The 19,337-nt window shown below is 53.9% G+C and overlaps 7 protein-coding genes across 7 annotated transcripts; 4 read left to right on the top strand and 3 right to left on the bottom strand.

Annotated features, from left to right (window-relative positions):
* Nucleotides 1-1,458: 1,458 nt before the first annotated feature.
* On the bottom strand, nt 1,459-4,626 carry A1O7_08292 (uncharacterized protein; the record flags this gene model as incomplete). The annotated part of the gene is made up of 5 exons (XM_007762285.1): nt 1,459-3,791; nt 3,843-3,933; nt 4,028-4,306; nt 4,355-4,447; nt 4,498-4,626. 5 exons carry the CDS (start codon nt 4,624-4,626, stop codon nt 1,459-1,461), a joined length of 2,925 nt encoding a protein of 974 aa, XP_007760475.1.
* A 426-nt stretch (nt 4,627-5,052) lies between these two features.
* A1O7_08291 (small nuclear ribonucleoprotein E) lies at nt 5,053-5,440 on the top strand (the record flags this gene model as incomplete). The annotated part of the gene is made up of 3 exons (XM_007762284.1): nt 5,053-5,193; nt 5,247-5,337; nt 5,388-5,440. 3 exons carry the CDS (start codon nt 5,053-5,055, stop codon nt 5,438-5,440), a joined length of 285 nt encoding a protein of 94 aa, XP_007760474.1.
* A 144-nt stretch (nt 5,441-5,584) lies between these two features.
* On the bottom strand, nt 5,585-6,371 carry A1O7_08290 (uncharacterized protein; the record flags this gene model as incomplete). The annotated part of the gene is made up of 3 exons (XM_007762283.1): nt 5,585-5,688; nt 5,743-6,237; nt 6,284-6,371. The coding sequence occupies 3 exons, from the start codon at nt 6,369-6,371 to the stop codon at nt 5,585-5,587; spliced, it is 687 nt and encodes a 228-aa protein (XP_007760473.1).
* A 599-nt stretch (nt 6,372-6,970) lies between these two features.
* Nucleotides 6,971-7,939, top strand: A1O7_08289 (uncharacterized protein; the record flags this gene model as incomplete). The annotated part of the gene is made up of 3 exons (XM_007762282.1): nt 6,971-7,096; nt 7,175-7,289; nt 7,422-7,939. 3 exons carry the CDS (start codon nt 6,971-6,973, stop codon nt 7,937-7,939), a joined length of 759 nt encoding a protein of 252 aa, XP_007760472.1.
* An 865-nt stretch (nt 7,940-8,804) lies between these two features.
* A1O7_08288 (uncharacterized protein) lies at nt 8,805-9,127 on the bottom strand (the record flags this gene model as incomplete). The annotated part of the gene is made up of 2 exons (XM_007762281.1): nt 8,805-9,013; nt 9,079-9,127. 2 exons carry the CDS (start codon nt 9,125-9,127, stop codon nt 8,805-8,807), a joined length of 258 nt encoding a protein of 85 aa, XP_007760471.1.
* Nucleotides 9,128-12,517: 3,390 nt separating this feature from the next.
* Nucleotides 12,518-15,930, top strand: A1O7_08287 (uncharacterized protein; the record flags this gene model as incomplete). Its single annotated transcript, XM_007762280.1, has 2 exons — nt 12,518-12,749; nt 12,800-15,930. The coding sequence occupies 2 exons, from the start codon at nt 12,518-12,520 to the stop codon at nt 15,928-15,930; spliced, it is 3,363 nt and encodes a 1,120-aa protein (XP_007760470.1).
* A 1,855-nt stretch (nt 15,931-17,785) lies between these two features.
* On the top strand, nt 17,786-19,090 carry A1O7_08286 (uncharacterized protein; the record flags this gene model as incomplete). The annotated part of the gene is made up of 1 exon (XM_007762279.1): nt 17,786-19,090. The coding sequence occupies one exon, from the start codon at nt 17,786-17,788 to the stop codon at nt 19,088-19,090; it is 1,305 nt and encodes a 434-aa protein (XP_007760469.1).
* Nucleotides 19,091-19,337: the final 247 nt, after the last annotated feature.

The following is a 19,337-nucleotide window of genomic DNA, read 5'->3' as shown; positions in this document are numbered from 1 at the left end:
CCTCGCAACACCGTGGCTGAGCTCGAACGCGATGGAGCAAAGGATCCAAGGCATACAGCAGCAAGGCACGGGCATCAGGGCAGCTCCGTCAACGCCTCTTTTTCGGATGCACGATACGTCGCTCTGTTCCCCTTTATCGTCTCGGCGCGGTTATCTGTTCCGATGATCTGATCCAAACGGGCTACGAATGCCAGTAGTTATTCTTCTTCCACAACGGATCCTCGTGGCGCCGCTGTCGCGTTTCAGCCCCTAACCACCCAGACCCCGTCACACACGCCGTACTCGCCGGCATGGTTGAAGCGTTGGTCGAGGCGTTCAATTGGCGCCTGGATCTAGGACTCCGGCGGGACAAATCCATCGACTTTTCTGAACACAGAAGTACTCATCTCGAAGGTGAAGATGCGCCGAACTGGACGCTGGTGTCAAACCTCTACCTGAGTCTTTAAATCTCGACAAAGATTGATAGTGGATCGCTGGATGGCTCTTTCTTGAAGAGGAATATCAGGGCTTCAAAGGGGTATTTGTACACTGTATGGGTGATGGTGCTGGAAGACTAGGTAGATCTCGATTCAACGACGATCAATATGGAATGTCTCGTCCGCGCCGGTACGACTCCGCGCCGGTACGACTACGACAGGCCACGGTATTGCATGCGAGCCGAAACAAGTAAAGGAGCATGTGGATCAAGGTTGAAGATCGTGTCACAGGTATCTAGAATCTGGTGTGGCTGTGACGGCTCCTTGCGCAGTTTACGCCTCATACATCCACCAGTTCGTGGCTATCTCGTTGACATAACTAGCCTTCAACCAGGGAGTCCATGATTCGACTTTACGGGGCTCGTTTGATGCTGTGCCCAGCTCCATCTCGTGCTAAGTCGCAATCTCTGCCCTCGCGCGGGGAATGGGTCCTGGAGCATCTCACCGCTCGTGAACAGAGTCCTCGAGGCTTGCCGCCCTCTGGTCGCAAAGCATGCCATCAGTCCAAGGCTGTCTGACAGCGTTGACCTGTCTCATATGCGATCGGTACACCTCAACATGATCACCAGGGGTGTGCCTATAGCTCATCTTCCTCGGGAGTCGTGCTGTGATGATAGTAGACGGTTCTAATGCTGGGAATCTGGCACTGATGCTGGAAAAGCTGCGAAAATGAGAGGGGTATATGCTTTCTAGGTGGGGTTGGTACGATAGAGAAGTCTGATGTTGGCAATGTTGTGAGCACCCCATTCCGTCGTATCAGGCAGCTGATGAAGTAGTCCCAGGCGCAGATGAGTATTTAAGTGTCCCAAAGTGACCTGAGATGCTTTCAATGCGTCTGATACAGGATGCTGCAAATGCTTAACCATGTCGATCAACTGCCTTTGCTTTGCTACCAAATTGGTCACAAGTATCCTGTCGGAGCCGGCACTCTTGGGAAATGCAGTCGCTATTCGCGAACAGGGATGATACCGCCAACCAGGTTTTATCCGCTGAACTTGAATCTTGCTGCTTCCAACCTCCCTAGCCCTTCGCGAGGCGCCACATTCCGCCTTCGGTACGAGTTCGTAAAATCCTGCAGCAGCACCCGTACCTTACGTGGCTCGTTTTGCTGAAGTTTGTCGCCGATGCTCCGCATCAGCTTGGTTGCTTCTGCTGGCTTGAGCGTTCCAGCTGGCAGTGCTTGCAGTGTGCCCTGCACCCATTGAGCAGCGGCTTGCGGTGTTAGGTTGAAGAGAGAGAGTAGGATGCCAGAGGCGTCTGGAAAGCAGTCCTCCGGAAAGCTGAACATCATGCCCGTCAAGACTCGGTGCACCAGCTCCTGACCCACTGAATTGATAACCTGTCTTACCGCGGCTCGAACTTCGAGAGAATTTTCAGGGGCAGGTTCTCCGTCTGGCCCACTGAAACTGGACACTGGTGGTCTCTCAAACCCAAAATCCAGGAAGTCTCTCAGGAAATGCAACGTCGCTTGTACCGGCTCCAGCAATGTCAATGTTAGAGCTGTTAATGAAGCTTGCACCATCGGCAAGGCGAGACTGGATGTGATTGTCTTCTTTGGGTAAAATCGCACTGCATCGGAAGCTAGCCGGAAGAAGTCCTCAATCACATCAGGGAGCTCGACAGGTTGCAATTCTGACAGAATCCTGAAGAAGACAGTCGCCTGCTGAGCAAAGAACTGATAGACATTGTCGCTTGTGGCCTCATCGACGAATTCGGCACCATAGGAGAACTCTCGAATGACGGCGTCCGTAGCCCACAAAAAGCAGCCCTGCCGCGAGGCTGCGAAGCCCTCAGCAATACTGGTTGCAAGAGTGGGGAGGAGAGGTGCCGTGGCAGTTCGGTATGAGACAACCATGGTCCGCCAGCACTTGCAGACTCTCTCCAGTATTGGCATTGAACGAGTGAAGTGCTTTGCGATCTGTGAGAGAGCCGGAAGAACTTCTTGGCAATATTTCACCGCAGGGTTCTCCTCAGAAGGGGAGACGTAGGGTTGAACCCATTCAAAAAAGATGTTGACGAGCTGGAGATAGTCTGCCACGCTCTTCTCGGCATTTTCATCGGTTGCTTGTGACGCCAGGGATACCACGCGCCGCATGACAGGATCGACGAACAGCTTCATGCTCTCATAAATCTTGTTGACTGGTTGTACAGCAACCACCGCGGCGACTCCCTCCGTGACCTCTTCTTGACTCGCTGGTTTGAGCTTGTCAAGGACACTCTCGTAGAAATGATGGAGTTGTGAGATGTGGTCACCCAGTAGTTTCTGGCAGTCGGTGCCTAGGAACTTGAAAGCCAATGCTGATGCCTGTACAACTTCTTGCGACGGGTGAGCGAAGCCCGAGATGACATAGTTGAGCTGTGCCTCGAGTGTTTCAGGGTGTTGAGCTGTCCACTCAGTATAACGAGCTAGTGCCATGATTGCTTGGAACTTGAGTTTTTCGTGATCCGGCACGGAAGTGAGGAGAGGGATGAATTGTGGAAGCACAGTGCTCTCTTCTGGACTGACCATACGACCCATGGCCCTCAGACTGAACAGAGGCGCTTCAAGCTCTTGCCAGTGCGGCACAGTGGTGCCCGAGACTTGCGGACCGTAAGTTTGACCCCAGGACTGGATCTGGGCGAAGGCTTTGGTTAAGCATTGGGTTACACCAATAACTTCACAGCAGTCCTTCAAAACATCGCCCATACTGTGCCTGAAACTGCGGAATTTGTCCTCTGCTTCCCGATCACCATCGAACAGATCTTTCTCATCGCCGTTCTCTGGCGTAGGGAATTCAAGATGCTTGATCATGACGTCGACGAGTTTGGAGAAGAGATCTGCAAGGGCAGTCCTGGCTGGCATGTATTTTTCAAGCGTCAGAATCTGCTTGAGTTCGTACCAGAACATGAATGTGACGGCGATAGCATCTCTGTCTTTGTCCCGCATGCAGCATTCAAGGATGCACTCGACTAGTTCTCGGAAGTCGCGCGGCATGCGTGCGATGAGGATAACCCACGCCTCACCAGCTTCGGCAAAGAGTCTCGTGATGCCTTTCATGAGATCGTTGTCTTCGGTTTTGGCGGCTTCGGCAATCATAGGTCTTAATTTGACCACTCTGGGGTAAAGAATTCTGATGGCACTCTGTGACTCGTCGATGTCCCTGGTATCTCTGAACATGGTGCTTAGGCAATCCACTGCCGCTTCGAAGGAATCGCTGTCTTGCAGAGCATCCATGATTTCATTCAACAGAGGTGAGTTAAGAACGTCCAAAGTTGGAATTTCCCTAAGCCATGATGCGATACATTCGTAGAGTCGTGGGTTATGGGCTGCCTGGGCTAGAGAAGGTCTGTCAGCGCTTTCGATCACCGAAACATCACAGGACTTACTTGATGACTGAGCGTAAGAGACCAAAAGGTTCAGAACCTGAGTGGAATTATCCTCCAGGAGTTCCTTGGTCCTATCGGCGAGTTCCTCTTCCTAAAATTGCAAAAATGCTGGATTAGACTGTGATCGGCCGCCAGGACTGAGTTGCTGCAAAGTCGAGCATAGAATGTTGTGTGGTCGAACATACTGAAAGGTTGATCTTGCGGCCTTCTGTAGCCTCTTCTGGCAGGATTCGCAGGAAGTCGAGTAGACAATCTCCGCCATCGCTACTGTTGCCAACAGCCGATCCTACTGTCCGCAAGACATCTTTCCACGACGTCAATTGGATCGCAAGGTGCGCCAGGCATACACATAGCTGTGTTCGTATCGGTCGGGGTCCCGGCGTATATAGTTGAAGCAAACTGAGGAGGGAATCTCGGAGAGGTGTAAGAGCTTCGGGTGGGAGTTGATGCAGGTCGTAGGTAATCTGAAACAAAATTAGTCCTGGATCTCGCAGCGGGAGTGATGGTCGCACTTTTCCCTTCAGAGTGGTCGCAGCAAACAGTCTTGCTTCTAACGGGGCCGATGAATCCTGAAGAATAGCATGTGTGGTGTTCCACGCTTCCGACTATCGCAAGATCAGTTTACATGCACACGGTTCTATGGACTCTGACGCACTGATTTCTGAAACTTTTCAAGGAATTCATGCGCGCCAGATTTGTCATCTCTGGCGGCATTGCTTTGCATGGTCTTCAAGGCTGAGAGGACCGGGGCAAAGCCTGCCGGCGAATTTGTACCGCTTGCCATCGCCGCAGATGGAGGGTGAGGTCAGAATGAGGGGCAGCAGTAGACAACTGGCCGTGCAGCAGCAGTAAAATATTGGTCGCTGACCTCTGCGCGCAGAGAAAGAAGGGCTGTTCAAGAAAGGAGTGACGGATTGGAGAGAAGATGCAGGCAGGCGCAGATTAGTGGGAGAATCAAGAAACCGTGAGCGAAATGGAGTGAAAGTGATTGTTTTGTGATATGACCTCAAGTCAGTTTTCATGCACCTCTCAGCCTTGCCAACCGCCCACTTCAGCCTTGCTTTCCTCCGCATTTTCCACAGCGCGGAAATTGTCTTTCCTTAACCACTGGAAGTGACGACAATACACAAACACCAGGCTCCCATCACCGTGACACTGAGCAACACGCTTCTTGGGTATTATCCAGCTGCAGAAGTAGTATCCGCGCACGATGACCGGCCGTGGAGGTGGAGGTGGTCGCAAGACTCTGCTTGCGCCCATTCATTTCATTTTCAGTCTACTGCAGAAGCGCTCAACAGTCTCAATATGGCTCTACGAGAACTTGCTCACGCGCATCGAAGGAAAGATCAGGGTACGTGACTGCTCGATGCCCTAGTGTCGTCGAATATGCTAATATTTTGGCAGGGTTTCGACGAATTCATGAACCTGGTGATTGACGACGCGGTCGAGGTGCAATTAGCCACAAAAGATGCTCCACAAAAGAGAAGGCAGCTTGGTAGGACTTGTCCCTGGCGCTATAAGAACGCTGAACTAATAAAGTTTCAGGCCAGATTTTACTCAAGGGTGATAATGTTTCGTTGATCCAGTCTCTTGATTAGAGAGACACCGTGGTCTCGTTATCTTCCGGCACTCCACGCGCGCAAGTCTCCTGTAGCCTAGGTCTTCTTGTCACTAGGTCGTTGTCTGCGCCCGAGCCGGACAGCAGAAACAGAAACTGGCAGAGGACAAGCTTTGCTCAGCCATCATTCAGCATCGGCCACCACAAATTGGTCAACCGGCCAATCATTCTCATCGGCAGGAAGAGATTCTTCGGGTGCCAAAACCTGCTGGCGCAAAGCAATGCCCACTAGAAGAGACGACTTAGTGCCAAGTCCAGGCCAGACGGGATTGGACACCTTACCAAGCGCCGGCATTGGACGTATGGTCGATCCGGTGTCAAGAGCGAACTTATATCTGGAGAGGTAGCGGTCATAGAAGCCTTTGCCATGGCCGAGTCGGCGGCGAGCTTGATCAAAAGCTACTGCTGGCATGAATATGAGGTTCAAACTCGGAGATGCTTGCTGGTTGTCAACCGAATCATTGAAGAGACCGATTCCACCAAGAGCATTCCTCCTTCTGCGGACTGACTCTTCCGAAAGGGAGGGAATTCCCCAAGCGTCCGGCTTCAAAGAATGAAAATCGTCCGTGTCCTGCAATTGCAACATGTCCATAATCTTTGATTTCGGTTCTTGGCCTGAATGAAGATAGGGCACAAAGACCGACTTGCCTTCGCCCAGCGCATGAAGCACAATCTCACGCGTCGAGACTTCCCTGCCAGGCATTGATAAGAAGATGGCAATGGACTTTGCTTCTTGATAGACTCTCTTTTGCAGCACCTTCTTGGTCACGATTGCCGCTTGGCGTCATCAGCAAGAGTTCGAGGCAAACATGAGGTCGCCTACACTGTCTTTCGATTTCCTCCAAGTCAAGTTCCTTTAGCTTTTCCGCAATACGTTTCCTCAGCGCGCTCTTCTGCTCTTTCAGAGCCATGGTTGACACTGTCCGCAGAGCTTGGACACAGAGCCGCGACCTCATCGAGGAAGATGGCCAACGCGGCACTCTTCACATGTCATGACATTCGAGAACCTGATTCGTAACTCTAGCGACGCGGTCTCTAGAGCATGCCCCGGGATTGTCTGCTATAAGCTTGTGTTCAGCTGCAAGCCGTGGTCGTGATAGTCAGCAGCCGGGCAACGGAACTATTTTTGAAGCAATCCGCTGCTCGCTCCGAATGGTGGGCGGACACGATCTTCAGGGCCATGTCCAGCGAATCAAACACCCCCCACCAGCCTCAAACAAGCCAGACTGCGCACGTCGAAAGACCCCTGCACATGCGCCTCAGCCTGCCGGCCTCGACATTCCTGAGGCCGCCTCAGGGTGAGATTCCAGCTCACAAATCCAAACGACAAGCAGTAGATCATACGAGATATTCCCTCCATTCTTTCTTTGTTCTCCCCTCTGTACTGTGCACGTTACTCCGTGTCACCGGAAACTTTCCTTCCCGCGCGACACGCCGTTACCCAGACCGAAACCCAAACCCCGTACTTCCACACGGATACAGATCTCCCATACAGCAAAGCCATGCAGCGATGATGCACTCAATATCCCACGTTCTTGCGCTGTCCCTCGGGCTGCTCGGCTTCGCGAGAGCCCAATATGACGCCGCCCTTGTAGGCACCTGGACGACGAAGTCGAAGAAAGTCCTCACCGGACCAGTCAGTCCACCCCAGCCAGAAATGCATGGCACATAAGTGGGAGGCATCGAATGCTAACGCAATATATGAGTGAAATAGGGCTTTTACGACCCCGTGGCCGACAAGTTGATCGAGCCCGACCTCGCGGGCATTTCATACTCGTTCACAGCAGATGGATTCTACGAAGAAGCATACTATCGAGCTATTCCAAATCGTATGTTTTGTCAACGCTCCAGCTACCCTACAGTCACTCCTCCCATTGTGCCCGTTCCTCTCCCGGAAGGAAATGATAGGCATACACTACGGTTAACTAGTATACGTATACTAACACAAAGGCGCGCCCCAGCAACGACCCCCCAATGTCCCTCCACCATCATGCAATGGCAGCACGGCACGTACACGATCGCGGCCGACGGGTCCATCACCCTCACGCCCTTCGGCGTCGACGGCCGCCAGCTCACCAGTGCGCCCTGCTCCTACGACGACGCCATCTTCATCCGCTACGAACAGCCCGAACTGTTCAAGTCCTACCAAGTGCTGACGGATCCGTTCCACAACGTCCCGCGCCTGAACCTGTTCAAGTTCGACGGCGCGCCCCTGCAGCCCATGTACTTGGTATATAACCCGCCACAGATGCTGCCGACACAGACCTTAAACCCGACGAGTGTGGTGTCGCAGCCTACGGCAAAGGCGAAGGCCAAGAGAGGAGATGGCGAGCCACAGCACGTGTTGATGGGTGGGGGGAAGGATGGCGTTATTCAAACTCCCGTCAGTGAGTTTTACAATGCGGATCGTTGGTGGTGGGCCGGGGTCGGGCTCACGGCCCTGGGTACGGTGATGTACATGTTGCCTACCTCGACGTGAGGGGATGGGTTACTTTCTGCGTGGCGTGCAAGATTTGTCGTATAAAATGGTTGGAATGGGATTACTGCACTGTGCGACCTGGAAGATTGTCACTCCACACGAAGATCAGTCTGCGTCGCTCTGGGGTGGGATTGTGGGATATGCCAGAAAGACCGTTCCGAAAAGGCGTCCGGGGGCTCCCTCGTGCAGAGGTTTATATTGCTGTCATGTCATCAGCTATGGCATGCAGGTGCGGTGGCGTTGGGCTTTGCAAGGCGTTTGACTACATGTATGCTGAAAACACAACCCTCTCAAGGGCCTACAAGGGGATTGCAAGAAAGAGGCGTTCAAAAGACGGTCTATCAACTGCTCTAGCGTCTCAGCTCCCGTGTTTGGCACCGAGAGGAGTTTCCAAGTTCATCGGCTTTGTAGTTGTGCCCCTGACATCTGCTACACGCGCACCTATACATATACCCGAATGCGATTGCTGCTGGACAAGTCGCCTCTCAAGCCACGCCTACTCCGCTTGATCAAGCTTAAGACGTTCTGCCTGGACCTGCTAAAGGTTTTCAATGGGATTGTGACATCCGCCGCGGTGCTTCGGAGGGGAGCTTGATCCCCGAGCCGCGGCCGTCTACTTTCCTCAGTCGTAGAGAGTCGACATCGATACCCTTTAGAGTGCGCACCTGTATCCATCAACATAAGCTTCGATATGACAACCGCTAGGAAATCCAGGATTGAGATACGCCAGAAAAATGGACGAGTTTCAAACACAATGAAGGATAGAGGGAGAGAATGCTGACGAAGGCATGTTTCCTTCCTCGGGTGGTACGAACGGGGGTCTATAAACGCAAGGATTTGCAAACTTCAGAAGGGTGTGGGCCCGTTAACTTACATTCACAGCTCGATTATCGGCGAAGAAGGATGCATCGGTGCTTTTCCCGCCAATGCTCGTCCCGCAGGTCGAGCAGAAAGAGTGCGCGATCTTTTCCTTGCCGAATGTGTAGGTTGTCATTGAGTCGAAGCCACTATGCCATGTGATGTTGGATTCCAAGGGATAGACCATAAGATACCCATTAGTGGAACAGATAGAGCCTGCACAGCCGTCAGTCAATCGTTCGCAAAACTAGCACGAGAAAGAAAGTAGGAACTGAGCTCACAGTTACAGCTGGTCACCAAACCGTCCTCGACGGGAGGAGAGAGCTTCATGGAAAATCTGGTGCGGGTAAGCAACCTCATTGAGCACACTGCTCACACTGTCGACCGTACTTGACTTTCCCGCAGTGACATGATCCTTCGTATGTCTTGGACTTCGGCTTCGCCGTCGGGCTGATCGGGCTGGTTACTCCAGACATGTTACGCTGTGTTTGGACACTCAGAAATGGCTCCGTTTCAGAGACTTCAGAGACCCAAGCCCATCATCTTGAGCGTCTTGACATGCAGGACTCCTTTAATAAATATCGTGCTTGGTGGAGACTTACACGGCCTCCTGTCTTTGTGCTGCAGCAGTCTGCTGTGGCCTCGGTCGCCGGCGTTTCGGTCGATCAGCAAGTCGGGGAACGGACTAAAATTTGTCCGTTTTCCTGGCCACGATTCAAGTGAGGGCCCGAGTCTAGGTTACCTGATTTGTGCGATCTCGATCCCGCAATATCAATGAACGCACGATAGATTCGTTGAGAATCGTATTTGGACTGCGGTGTGCGAGCACAGAGTCAACCACTGCAGCTGGAGATCCGCTAGAAATCAACAGCTTCATGAGCTGTGAGTCGGTGGAGGAGAGGTGCATTAGCTCGACTTTTCTTTACCCTCATGATTGGATGGCAAACGCATCTCTCGCCAGATGAAAGAGGGGCATGGCCAACTGAGAAAGGCTTCAAAGCTCTGAGGAAGCCTATAAAGCGTTGTCAGGCGGGTCTTCCGAGAAGAGTCTGGCCCCAAGAGGCGACCAAGGGAGACAGTCACATGCCGGTTATTGCTGGGTCCCTGCCAGGTCCTTTCTTCTGGTCCAACGTTGCATCTTGCATGTCTTTCTGGTTTCTTTCTTTTGCACCATGACGCAGCAGTCTTGCTTGCCACGACTCAGGGGCTCCCAGGATAGAGGACTAGGGCTCAGAGGTGGCTTGTTCGAGTACGTTACCGTGGCGTGCCTGGATACTCAACGGTGGAGGTGGTCACTCAGGGGTCCATCGTGTGAGCTCGAAAACAAACCTTCGGATGTCGGCGGTCTACGACGGAAACAGCGCTATTCGGCTGAGAGATGCCCGGGCAAAGACATGCTTCCAGACTGATAAATGGCAGAAGGTCTCGCAACGGACGCGCCTGAGTTACGATATGCCGTGAAGCCGCATTCCGTACAATGGACATTGGATGGTACGATTAGTATTCTCAACTGGTCCCAAGAAAAGGATCGCTAGGAGGATCAAGTTCTCCGTGGATAAGCGAAGCCTCGTGCTTGCTGGGTCTGATTTTAAGCTTGACGAACGCGCAAGGCCTTGTATCTATATCTGATCTGAAAGCTGGGGCAGTAATCCGTAATGATCGTGTCCGCCATACATCGTCTCCGGTTGAATGCGGACAAGCTGAAGATCACACGAGATCGTGATGGGTAACAAAGGCATGCGGGATGATGTGATTTCGGGCCGGGCGTCCTGATGAGAGGTTCAGGCGCCAAAGGAGTGCGGAGAACAGTGTATGTACGTTGTCAAGAGAGCCCAGGTGGTTGGTTCTTCGACACGGACTCGGATAATCGTCCAGCCTCGAGGTGCTGCTGCAAGGGTCAAGGAAGACCGCAAGCGTGGGGAAGTCAGGCATCAGGCAGCCTCTCGCTTCGCAGAGTGCGACAAGATTCGGGGACAGGTGATCAATTGCTGTCGAAGATGACGACCTGCAACTCGAATGGGCAAGCGTCTCGGTAGCTAGACAGTGCGCGCCGAACGGGAACTTTCTGCGGGACGCGAGGTGGGCATGAAGAAAGGCACTGCCATGTTTCACCTGGATCTTACGTTAGCGATTCGATTGATGGAAAGCACGTCAGCCAAATGATAAAAGAGAAGAGCATTATTGCGATGATAGTCACATTGCTGCTAGTGGTGATGGCACTTCTTATCCGGCCTGGCTGCGCGCCTTACTGTACAACCCCGCCATTGCCGGTAAGCTTGACATCGCGCACAGCGCGCCTCGCAGGCAAGCGTGGCTGGGGGGATGATTGTGCCCGGGCGGCGGCCTTTCATGCTTGTGTCTCTTCCGCCGAGGTCTCGCGTGCTTGCTTCGCAGTCATATTGTCTGCTGCGCACATGCCTGCTGGCCTGGGGACTCGAGTCGAGTGGACGATGCGATGCCATGCAACTACAAGGCTTGTGCAGGCGGGTTTTATGCGCTCCCGCGTGCTCGGAGCGTAGGTAATCAGGCTGATAACCTCGTCGATGTGCCGTTTTGACTTGGGCCAACCGACCCCAGTCAAATGCCACGATATCTGGGGCCCGCAGGCCGCTTGCCTTGACGACCCGCCCCGAGTTCGTGCCAGAGATTCGAGTCAAAACCCACATCACACACCCCCCTCCCCCCCCTTCGGAACCAGTCGTGCCAGTGCAGTGTCGATGCCTGGTGGTGTGTCGCATCCAACCAGACGGCCTCTTCTATCGTCAGCCCGCTTGCACGACTCAATTTCCCCTCTTTACTTTGCGACACTGACAGACTTGTCGTCCGTGCTTTCTCTTCTCCACGCATCACCATCCACACATCCCGCGTCGCTGCATCACCCCAAGCTCATCCCCCGTGCTCGTGCCTGTGACTGGTCTGCACTCCGCTCTGCAAGACGAGACCTGCCATTGCCTGTTCACATCTAGCGCGAATACCGAACTATGCGACTGTTGACGGAACACGAGCCAGAGACAAGCATAATTGCAACCTAGACCCCAACAATCGCCCCAGTACAGCCTCCTACAGAAGCAACGCAGATCCGGCCGACTAAGAGACCCTTTTCTCTCTGGCTTCCAAGCATCGAACCGGGCCTCGTCCTCGCGTCTTCGACCGTCCTTCGCCACACAGGCCATGAGGAGCAGCAGAAGCAATAAGCCCTTCGCTCATTTTCCACGAGCGCTAGACCCCGAGGTCACCTGAACTACTTCATTCTGCGCAACCGGTACCTGCATCCAAAGAGACGCCGCTCATTCCATCTGCGCCGCACACCGATTTCGCACCCTCCCTCCACCACGCGATAACCATCAACAGGCGCGTAGAAGCCTTCTACAGAGTCTAGCAACCCCCAAGAATCGCAACGTGGGCCAGGAAATCAAGTTCCAGCCACATAGGGTCAGCAGCGTACAACACCCCGCATCAGGAAGAAATACACAGTGCTCAGCTCAGCCGCTTATGACAAACTTCTTGTCGTGTGTTGGCTTCTGAGCCTACATCACTGTAACCGATATCTGGTCAGCCTGGAGACGAGGCTGAATTCCAGTGAACATTGACTGTGAATCACAGCGGAAATCTTGTGCGGATACTTGGTCGCTGATCATGTTGAGCGCGCCGTGATTTTTGTTGCTAAGCCTCCGACCGGATCGTCATCAGTCTTCGGGCAGGCGACAAGCTTTCGTTCCAATGGCGGAAAATGACCCCGTTGACAGACCAGACCAGGAAACGCTCACCCAGCATGGTTCGTCGGACGATGCGAAGCCTGAGCAAGCAGGCAATGAAGGGGGTTCGGGACAGCCACCGAAGAAGCGGAGGAGAGTCGTCAAGCCCAACCCCGACAAGAAGTTTGAGTGTAAGCACGAGGGTTGCGGCAAAAGCTACTCTCGTGCCGAACACCTATACAGACATCAGCTGAACCGTAAGTGTACTTTACTACCTTGGCTAGAACCGTTCTAATTGTGTGCAAAGATACACCGAAGACCATCTACCGCTGCGACTATCCTGACTGTACCAGGTACTTCGTACGACAGGATCTCTGCATCCGGCACCGGGAACGGCATACGACCCACGGTTCGCAGCTTGCTAAACGAGATGCCTTTGCACAATCCACATCTAACGATCAGTCAGTCCCCCCAACGCCATCTCAGAACGGACTCGGTCAACCACAGTCCTACCCTATGTCTGCACCCAATGCGCCCATCCGTCGGGAGAGCCAGTCTGTGAGTGCGCACCAAACCCCCGACACAGACCACTACGGGCAGCAAACACACATGGCTGGCAACACGGTTCCTCCGTCCCCAGTGGCGAATGAGCCACGATATCATCCACCGACACCGCAGGCCGTCGTCGCGAGGCCGGAGCCCCAATTACATCGTACAAACAGCCTTGGCAGTAACCCTATGAGCCCGCCTCAAAAGCATGAGCAGACCGGCTGGTCTTCTGGAGTTCGACGGCAAAGCTTCAACAGCGCAGACTATCACAGGGAGCAGCCAGCATATGCCTCAATGCAAGCACTCGACAGGAGCTCGGGCCAGAACGTTCCGCCGTCTCCCGTTCGCCAGTATTCGGGGTCATCGGCACCCCCAGTTCAACCAGTCAGGTCCAACTCCGACCATGCTATGGACAGGAACGGAATGAATGGCTACATGCAGGTCATCGACATGGCCTCTGGCCCGCCATACGTCTCTACAGGCTATCCCCCGGCCGGTGTATCTCGCACCGCGGACGCTGCCTTCGCAGCCGCCGTCTCCCACGGACTGACCAGAAGTGATCAGTACCCATACGGCATGGTCAACACCAGTATGGCAAGCGTGGACATCAACGGTGGTTTTGGCTTTCCGGTCTTTGGTGGCGAAGAAGTTCCATATACTCAGACACCATTTGCAGTGGCCGACGACTTTACTCAATGGCTTTTCAATGACGCTCATTCTGGTTCGAACGACTTCTCGCCGCCGAACTACATTCCTGGGTTCAGCGGTCATGACCAGCAGCAGCCAATCCAAGGCCCGTACTTCGACCAGAGCCCCTCGTCATCCAGTAATAACTACTCGACAGGTGGCATGCAACACCCAATGAGTGTGACAAGCATTCTCGATTCGACAGCCACAAGCCAGTACATAATGTCCGAAGCCAAACGTCACGAGCTGATTGACCTGATGCAGAGTCAGTTCTTGGAGCGCCCGCATGACGCAGTAAAGAAGCGGAAGGACTCCGTTTTCGAAGGCGACATGGACAGTGATGGCCACATACTGAGTCTTCGGATGATGCACACCTATATCGGATCATACTGGTACCATCAGCATGCACAACTGCCGATCTTGCACAAGCCCACCTTTTCCGCGGATCGAACTCCAAACCTACTCCTACTCATGGTCATCGCAATCGGAGCCGCTACATTGGACAAGGCGTACGGCACGAATTTGACCGACTCTGCCGCCGAGTTCGCCAATTTCGTAGTATGGCACCTTCGATGGGAGATCGTGCGGGATGTGGATTTCAGACCTCCGGCAAAGTTATGGGTTTTTCAGACACTCCTACTCATCGAGGTTTATGAAAAGATGTATGCAACTCGCGCCCTGCACGAACGAGCGCACATCCATCATGACTCTACTCTGACGCTTATGCGCCGTGGCAGCTCCTTGTTGGGGCGCTCCGCATCCGATTCACCACCCAGCCTGAGGGGAGAGCAGGATAACGGAAGGATCTCGGCACCTTTTAATGGCACCGAAACGTCCAAGTCAGAAGAGTCGTGGCATCGATGGATCACCACAGAGGCTACCCGTCGCGCCGCGTTTGGAGCGTTCGTCCTGGACTCTATCCACGCGACTATGTTCGGTCACGCTGCCAAAATGGTTGCGCATGAGATGCGATTACCACTACCATGTGACGAAGGTCTGTGGTCGGCTGTGTCTCCCTCAGAGGCTTCTCGGGTTCAATCATCCCTGCAAACAAACGGCATCAAGCCAATTATGTTCCTCGAAGGGCTCAAGCGGACACTGAACGGACAAAGAGTGCGCACGAACTCTTTCGGTCGTACCATCCTCATGGCAGGGTTGTTGTCGGTCTCGTGGCATATGAGCCAGCGAGATCTACAAATTTCTTCACTTGGACCTCGTACCGCAAATTCATTTGGAGGTCCGGACAAGTGGAAAGGTGTTCTATTACGTGCCTTTGACAACTGGAAACGAGACTTCGACGAGGCCCTGGCGGAAGCTACCCCTGCCCCCTCTTCACCACTGCGGACCCCTGTTGTGCCGCCGCATCCGGTCCTGCGGCCAGTGGACGACGAAAACATCTTCGAGTCAAGGACTGTTCTGCACCATCTCGCTCATATCGCTGCTCATGTGGACGTTGTCGACTGTCAAGTCTTCGCAGGCGCCAATCGTTTGCTCGGACGCTCGATAACGCCAAAGGACTATAGCGTAGTCCGCGAAAAGATCGAGCGTTGGGCTACCAAGGCTTCTGCACGGGATGCGGCATTTTATGCGCTCAAATTCATCGTCCAAGTACTTATTCCTCCCGACGGAGATGGTCTGGATGGAATCAGTGGTCGCCTGTATGGTCACGCCAGCCCTATCCTGCCACAGGCATTCGAGCATAACCAGTACATTGCTCGAGACGACTTCCTCCTCAACAGGCCGTGGGTGCTCTACATATCAGCTCTCGTTGTTTGGTGCTACGGTTTCGCGCTCGAAGGCCCTATCAAGCCTCCTCCCTCGGAAGCGGAATTCGCAACTTGGGAGAAGAAAGAGCAAGACATGCGGCAGTATCTCGACCGAGTCGCAGGGGTACGGGCTCCAGACGATCTTGAGAACGTCAAGGGAAAGAACCGATGCTTGGGCCTTCTGATGATCTTGAAAGAGTCTTTCGAGAGCACCAGATGGGAGCTCACGCACGAGGCAGCCGGCTTGCTCGGCAATGCCTGTTCCAAACTCCTGGGTATCGACGAGGACAAGATCATCGGTCCCGGCATTCTTTCAAGAGACGACCCGGCATATCCCTCGAACGGCTACTATTACGGCAACGGCCATGCTCGAACCGTGTTGCATCGCGAGGGCGCCCGAGACCATATCACCGTCGCCAATGCCGCTAAAATCTGAACTCTGATGTCTCTGTCTTCATTTTACAGGTGTTTCTCTCGGCCCGGAATGATGCTTTCGCCTCCACCAGCACAATATATCGACATGCACCGGATGTGATCATGAGGTCCAAAGACATTATGCCAACTGTGACGAACGTTTTCCCTTCAAAATTCTGGTACTTGTTGCGACCGACTTCGACCCTAAACAACCAGTTTATGTCATCACTTGTTCCTATTCGTGTTTATAAAGGGCGGCTATCTGATACCCCATCGGTTGTGACTTTTGTCACGTCATGTTCATAGTATATTTATCATCATCTTTACTGAATCATCAAAAAGCTCCCACAGCATCTTCGGCGAAACATGCAACAAGGCGTATGGGAGAAGGAGGAAATTCCCGTTCGCGGGCATGGACCTCGAAACCTAATACACACGGTCGAATCGTCAATCGACAGTGTCTTCGCCAGAGTGCCAGCACAGCGCTGATTTTCTTCTCTCAACACTCCACGCCGCGACAACACCTCTGTTGTTCACGCTCGAGCAGCGCATTCTTCACCTAGGGCGGTGTTCTGTCTCGGCCGGCGGGGATTTATCGACGGATATGGCATGAAGTCGAATCCGGCACCACATACCTAGCTGTCTTTTCTTCCGAACGCAATCTGCGCCGTTGGCCAATTGGTGGCGGTCAATCTTTCAGTGACCGCGGAGACCTTGAGGACGGGTTAAATGCGGAGAATGGGCTCATTCCTTCCATCACATTGGCCGCTTTCTTGAAGCCGGGAGGCTGGGTCAACTGTATTTGAACGTGCTTGGCACGTCGGTCACGGCCTCTGCTCTATTGATTGTTCCTCCCACGTCGTATCCTGTGGGATCAGGGATTGTCCTTGATGGACCCTGACAATGTGCGGACTGGGACGCACGGCTCCGAGGTCCGGTTCTGGGAGCAAAAGAAAAGGATTGATGACTCGCTTCGAGTAGGAGAACTGGTGTACAACGACGAAGGTCAATAGGGAGTGCGTACAAACACAAGGCTCCTTCGCGCATACTATGTACCAGCGGAACTGTCTTTGTAGGGCGCTTTTAGTGCGCAAGCTATTCCATGGTGCGCCACTTCCTGCTGTTCTGCTCGAGTCAGAGGGAGCTTAAAAGCTGGTGGAAGAGTGCGCAGTACCAAGAAAAGTTTCTGGCGCTGCCGCTGTCCACCGACCCAGAGGGGGAATACTCTGAGCTTCGTGTTGCCCTGACTCAGATTCCGATCTAAGATGGCAACAATACTCGGGTACTGACCCTGCCGTCTTTCAGTACGCCCGCCCTGCTCGATTCTGGCACCATACTGTCCAATCTGCCGCAAGCGGCGAGATGTCATCGACGTAATGTATACATTGACGCATTGTATTGGCTGTATTGCGAGAAGGCTTATCCCAGGTTGATGCTGGGTCGTAGCTCTGAACGCTAGGCGCAATACATAGAACTCGGACGCAACGCACTTTCGGTCTACTCAAGGATGCTTAGAAGATGATGCGAGGCGTCGGTGAGTATCGGAGTATGGCAACTTGTCGAGTTGCGATCGAGAATACTTGCTTTGACCTTCGTGGTCGACCGTAATTTGCAGCCTCTCCCGCTACTGCGGAGGTTATATCCCGGCAGCGCTGTCCACTTTACGCGTCGACGCGCCCGCGCCCACAACGGATTCAGCCTCGCTTCGCACCTCAAGAGTGCCACCGACTTCAATCTGTGAAATGTACTCCGTACAGAGTATCCCGTACTCGCAACCGTCCGTGTTCTAATCGGACCAGACCATACTTGCTCCCTTGCCTCCCCCTTCTACATCTACACTCCACCGATTCGACACAAATCCATTATCTATCCATGCCATGCCAACCACTTCTCTCAACCTCACCCTCGTTTCCCTCCTCCCGAGCTATACCCCCTCCACACTCCCCGCGCGCCTGATCCAGCTTTCCGAGTCCCTTCTCGCGCAGTCCCGCCAACGAGCGGCCCACCTGAAACCGGAGGAAGAGATCGCCCGCGCACACGCGTGCTGCGAAATAGCATGTACGCGACTCCGGGCCAAATTGAGGCTCCCGGCGCCCAAGACGGGCGGCGCGCCCTGCAAACCGGCGACGTATAGGAAATTGGTGGCGTATTTTGGCGGTGTGCTTGATGAGACATCGACACAGCAAACCACCCCAGGCACCGGCGGCCGGAAGAAGCGGACGGCAGACGGGTCAATCAAAACGGGCGCCGGCGTGGATGGAACAGGTATAGATTCGGAGACCAGAGGGGGTCGAACCCTCGCAACAACGACGCCTACGAAGACGCCTTCGACCACGCTTTCGAAATCTAAATCTAAACCCGGCTCTAGATCTAGCTCTACATTCCTCGGCAAAGTCAATGGCCTCGCACACAGGGACGCAGCAGAAGACGCACCGCGCTACGTGATGCCACTCATCCGCCGACTGTGCCGGACGTTCGCGACCCCTTTGCTCGCTCCGCACGTCTACACGGGCGTGTGTGTCGTGTTGAAGCTGGACGGGCTGTGGGGAGATGCGGCGCATGACGCATTGGGAGAGAAGGAACACGATTTAGAAGAAAAGATCACGGGCCTGCTCATCGCGCTGTACCTAATGACCTTGACGCGCATGCAGAGGGCCTCGAAGATGACGACCGCGGTGTACAAGGCCACGTGTGCTCGGGCCGTGGAGGTGCTGGCGTATACGCCCGGCGTGAAGGGCGTGGAGGGCTGGATCCGTAGGATTAATCAGCGCGGGTATGCGAGGGGGCAGGAGTGGTTTGGCAGCGTGCCGGAGCGGGTGTTTGAGTTTGATCCGGATGCTGGCGGCGACGGAGCCGAGGAGGGAGAAGAGGACGAGGATGATGACGGATTTGGACAGGAAGAGGAAATCCACGAAGATGACGACGTCGATGGCGACGATGACGACCTGATCATTTCAGGGAGGAGGCGGCGGAGGCGGAATAGTACAGAACTAGACGACGAGGTGGCGGAAGATCCCGAGGGCGTGCTTCTCCCGGGTCTGCATACCATGATGCATCTCGGGGTGGACTTTTTGGGCGATGAGCGCATACGCGAGTTTGAGAAGTGGAAGAAGCAGTTCCTGCAGAGGCTGGACAGGTTGGATAGGGCGGATAAGTCGCCTGCGGCTGTCGCTGTGGCTTAGGCTGTGGAAGTGAAAGTGAACTTGCGGCTGGTCTTATCCTCGTCGGTGGTTGCCACCAGTCGTGCCAGTATGCTCGGGCCAGCCTGCTCTACGGGGTGTCAGACACATCCTTTTTTGAAGTAAAGATGCCTTCTTTACGGACTCAGTTGTTTCTATGTCGTGCATTCCCTCCATTGCAAGCTCAGGGGTATCAATGGTGACGCTATTGTTCTCCGTATCTTGCTATTCCCTTCTGCAAGCTCAGGGG

Source organism: Cladophialophora yegresii (assembly GCF_000585515.1).
Source record: "Cladophialophora yegresii CBS 114405 chromosome Unknown aczIN-supercont1.6, whole genome shotgun sequence".
Taxonomy (NCBI): domain Eukaryota; kingdom Fungi; phylum Ascomycota; class Eurotiomycetes; order Chaetothyriales; family Herpotrichiellaceae; genus Cladophialophora; species Cladophialophora yegresii.
Note: the sequence above shows the minus strand (reverse complement) of the source record. Positions and strands in the feature narration are given on the sequence as shown.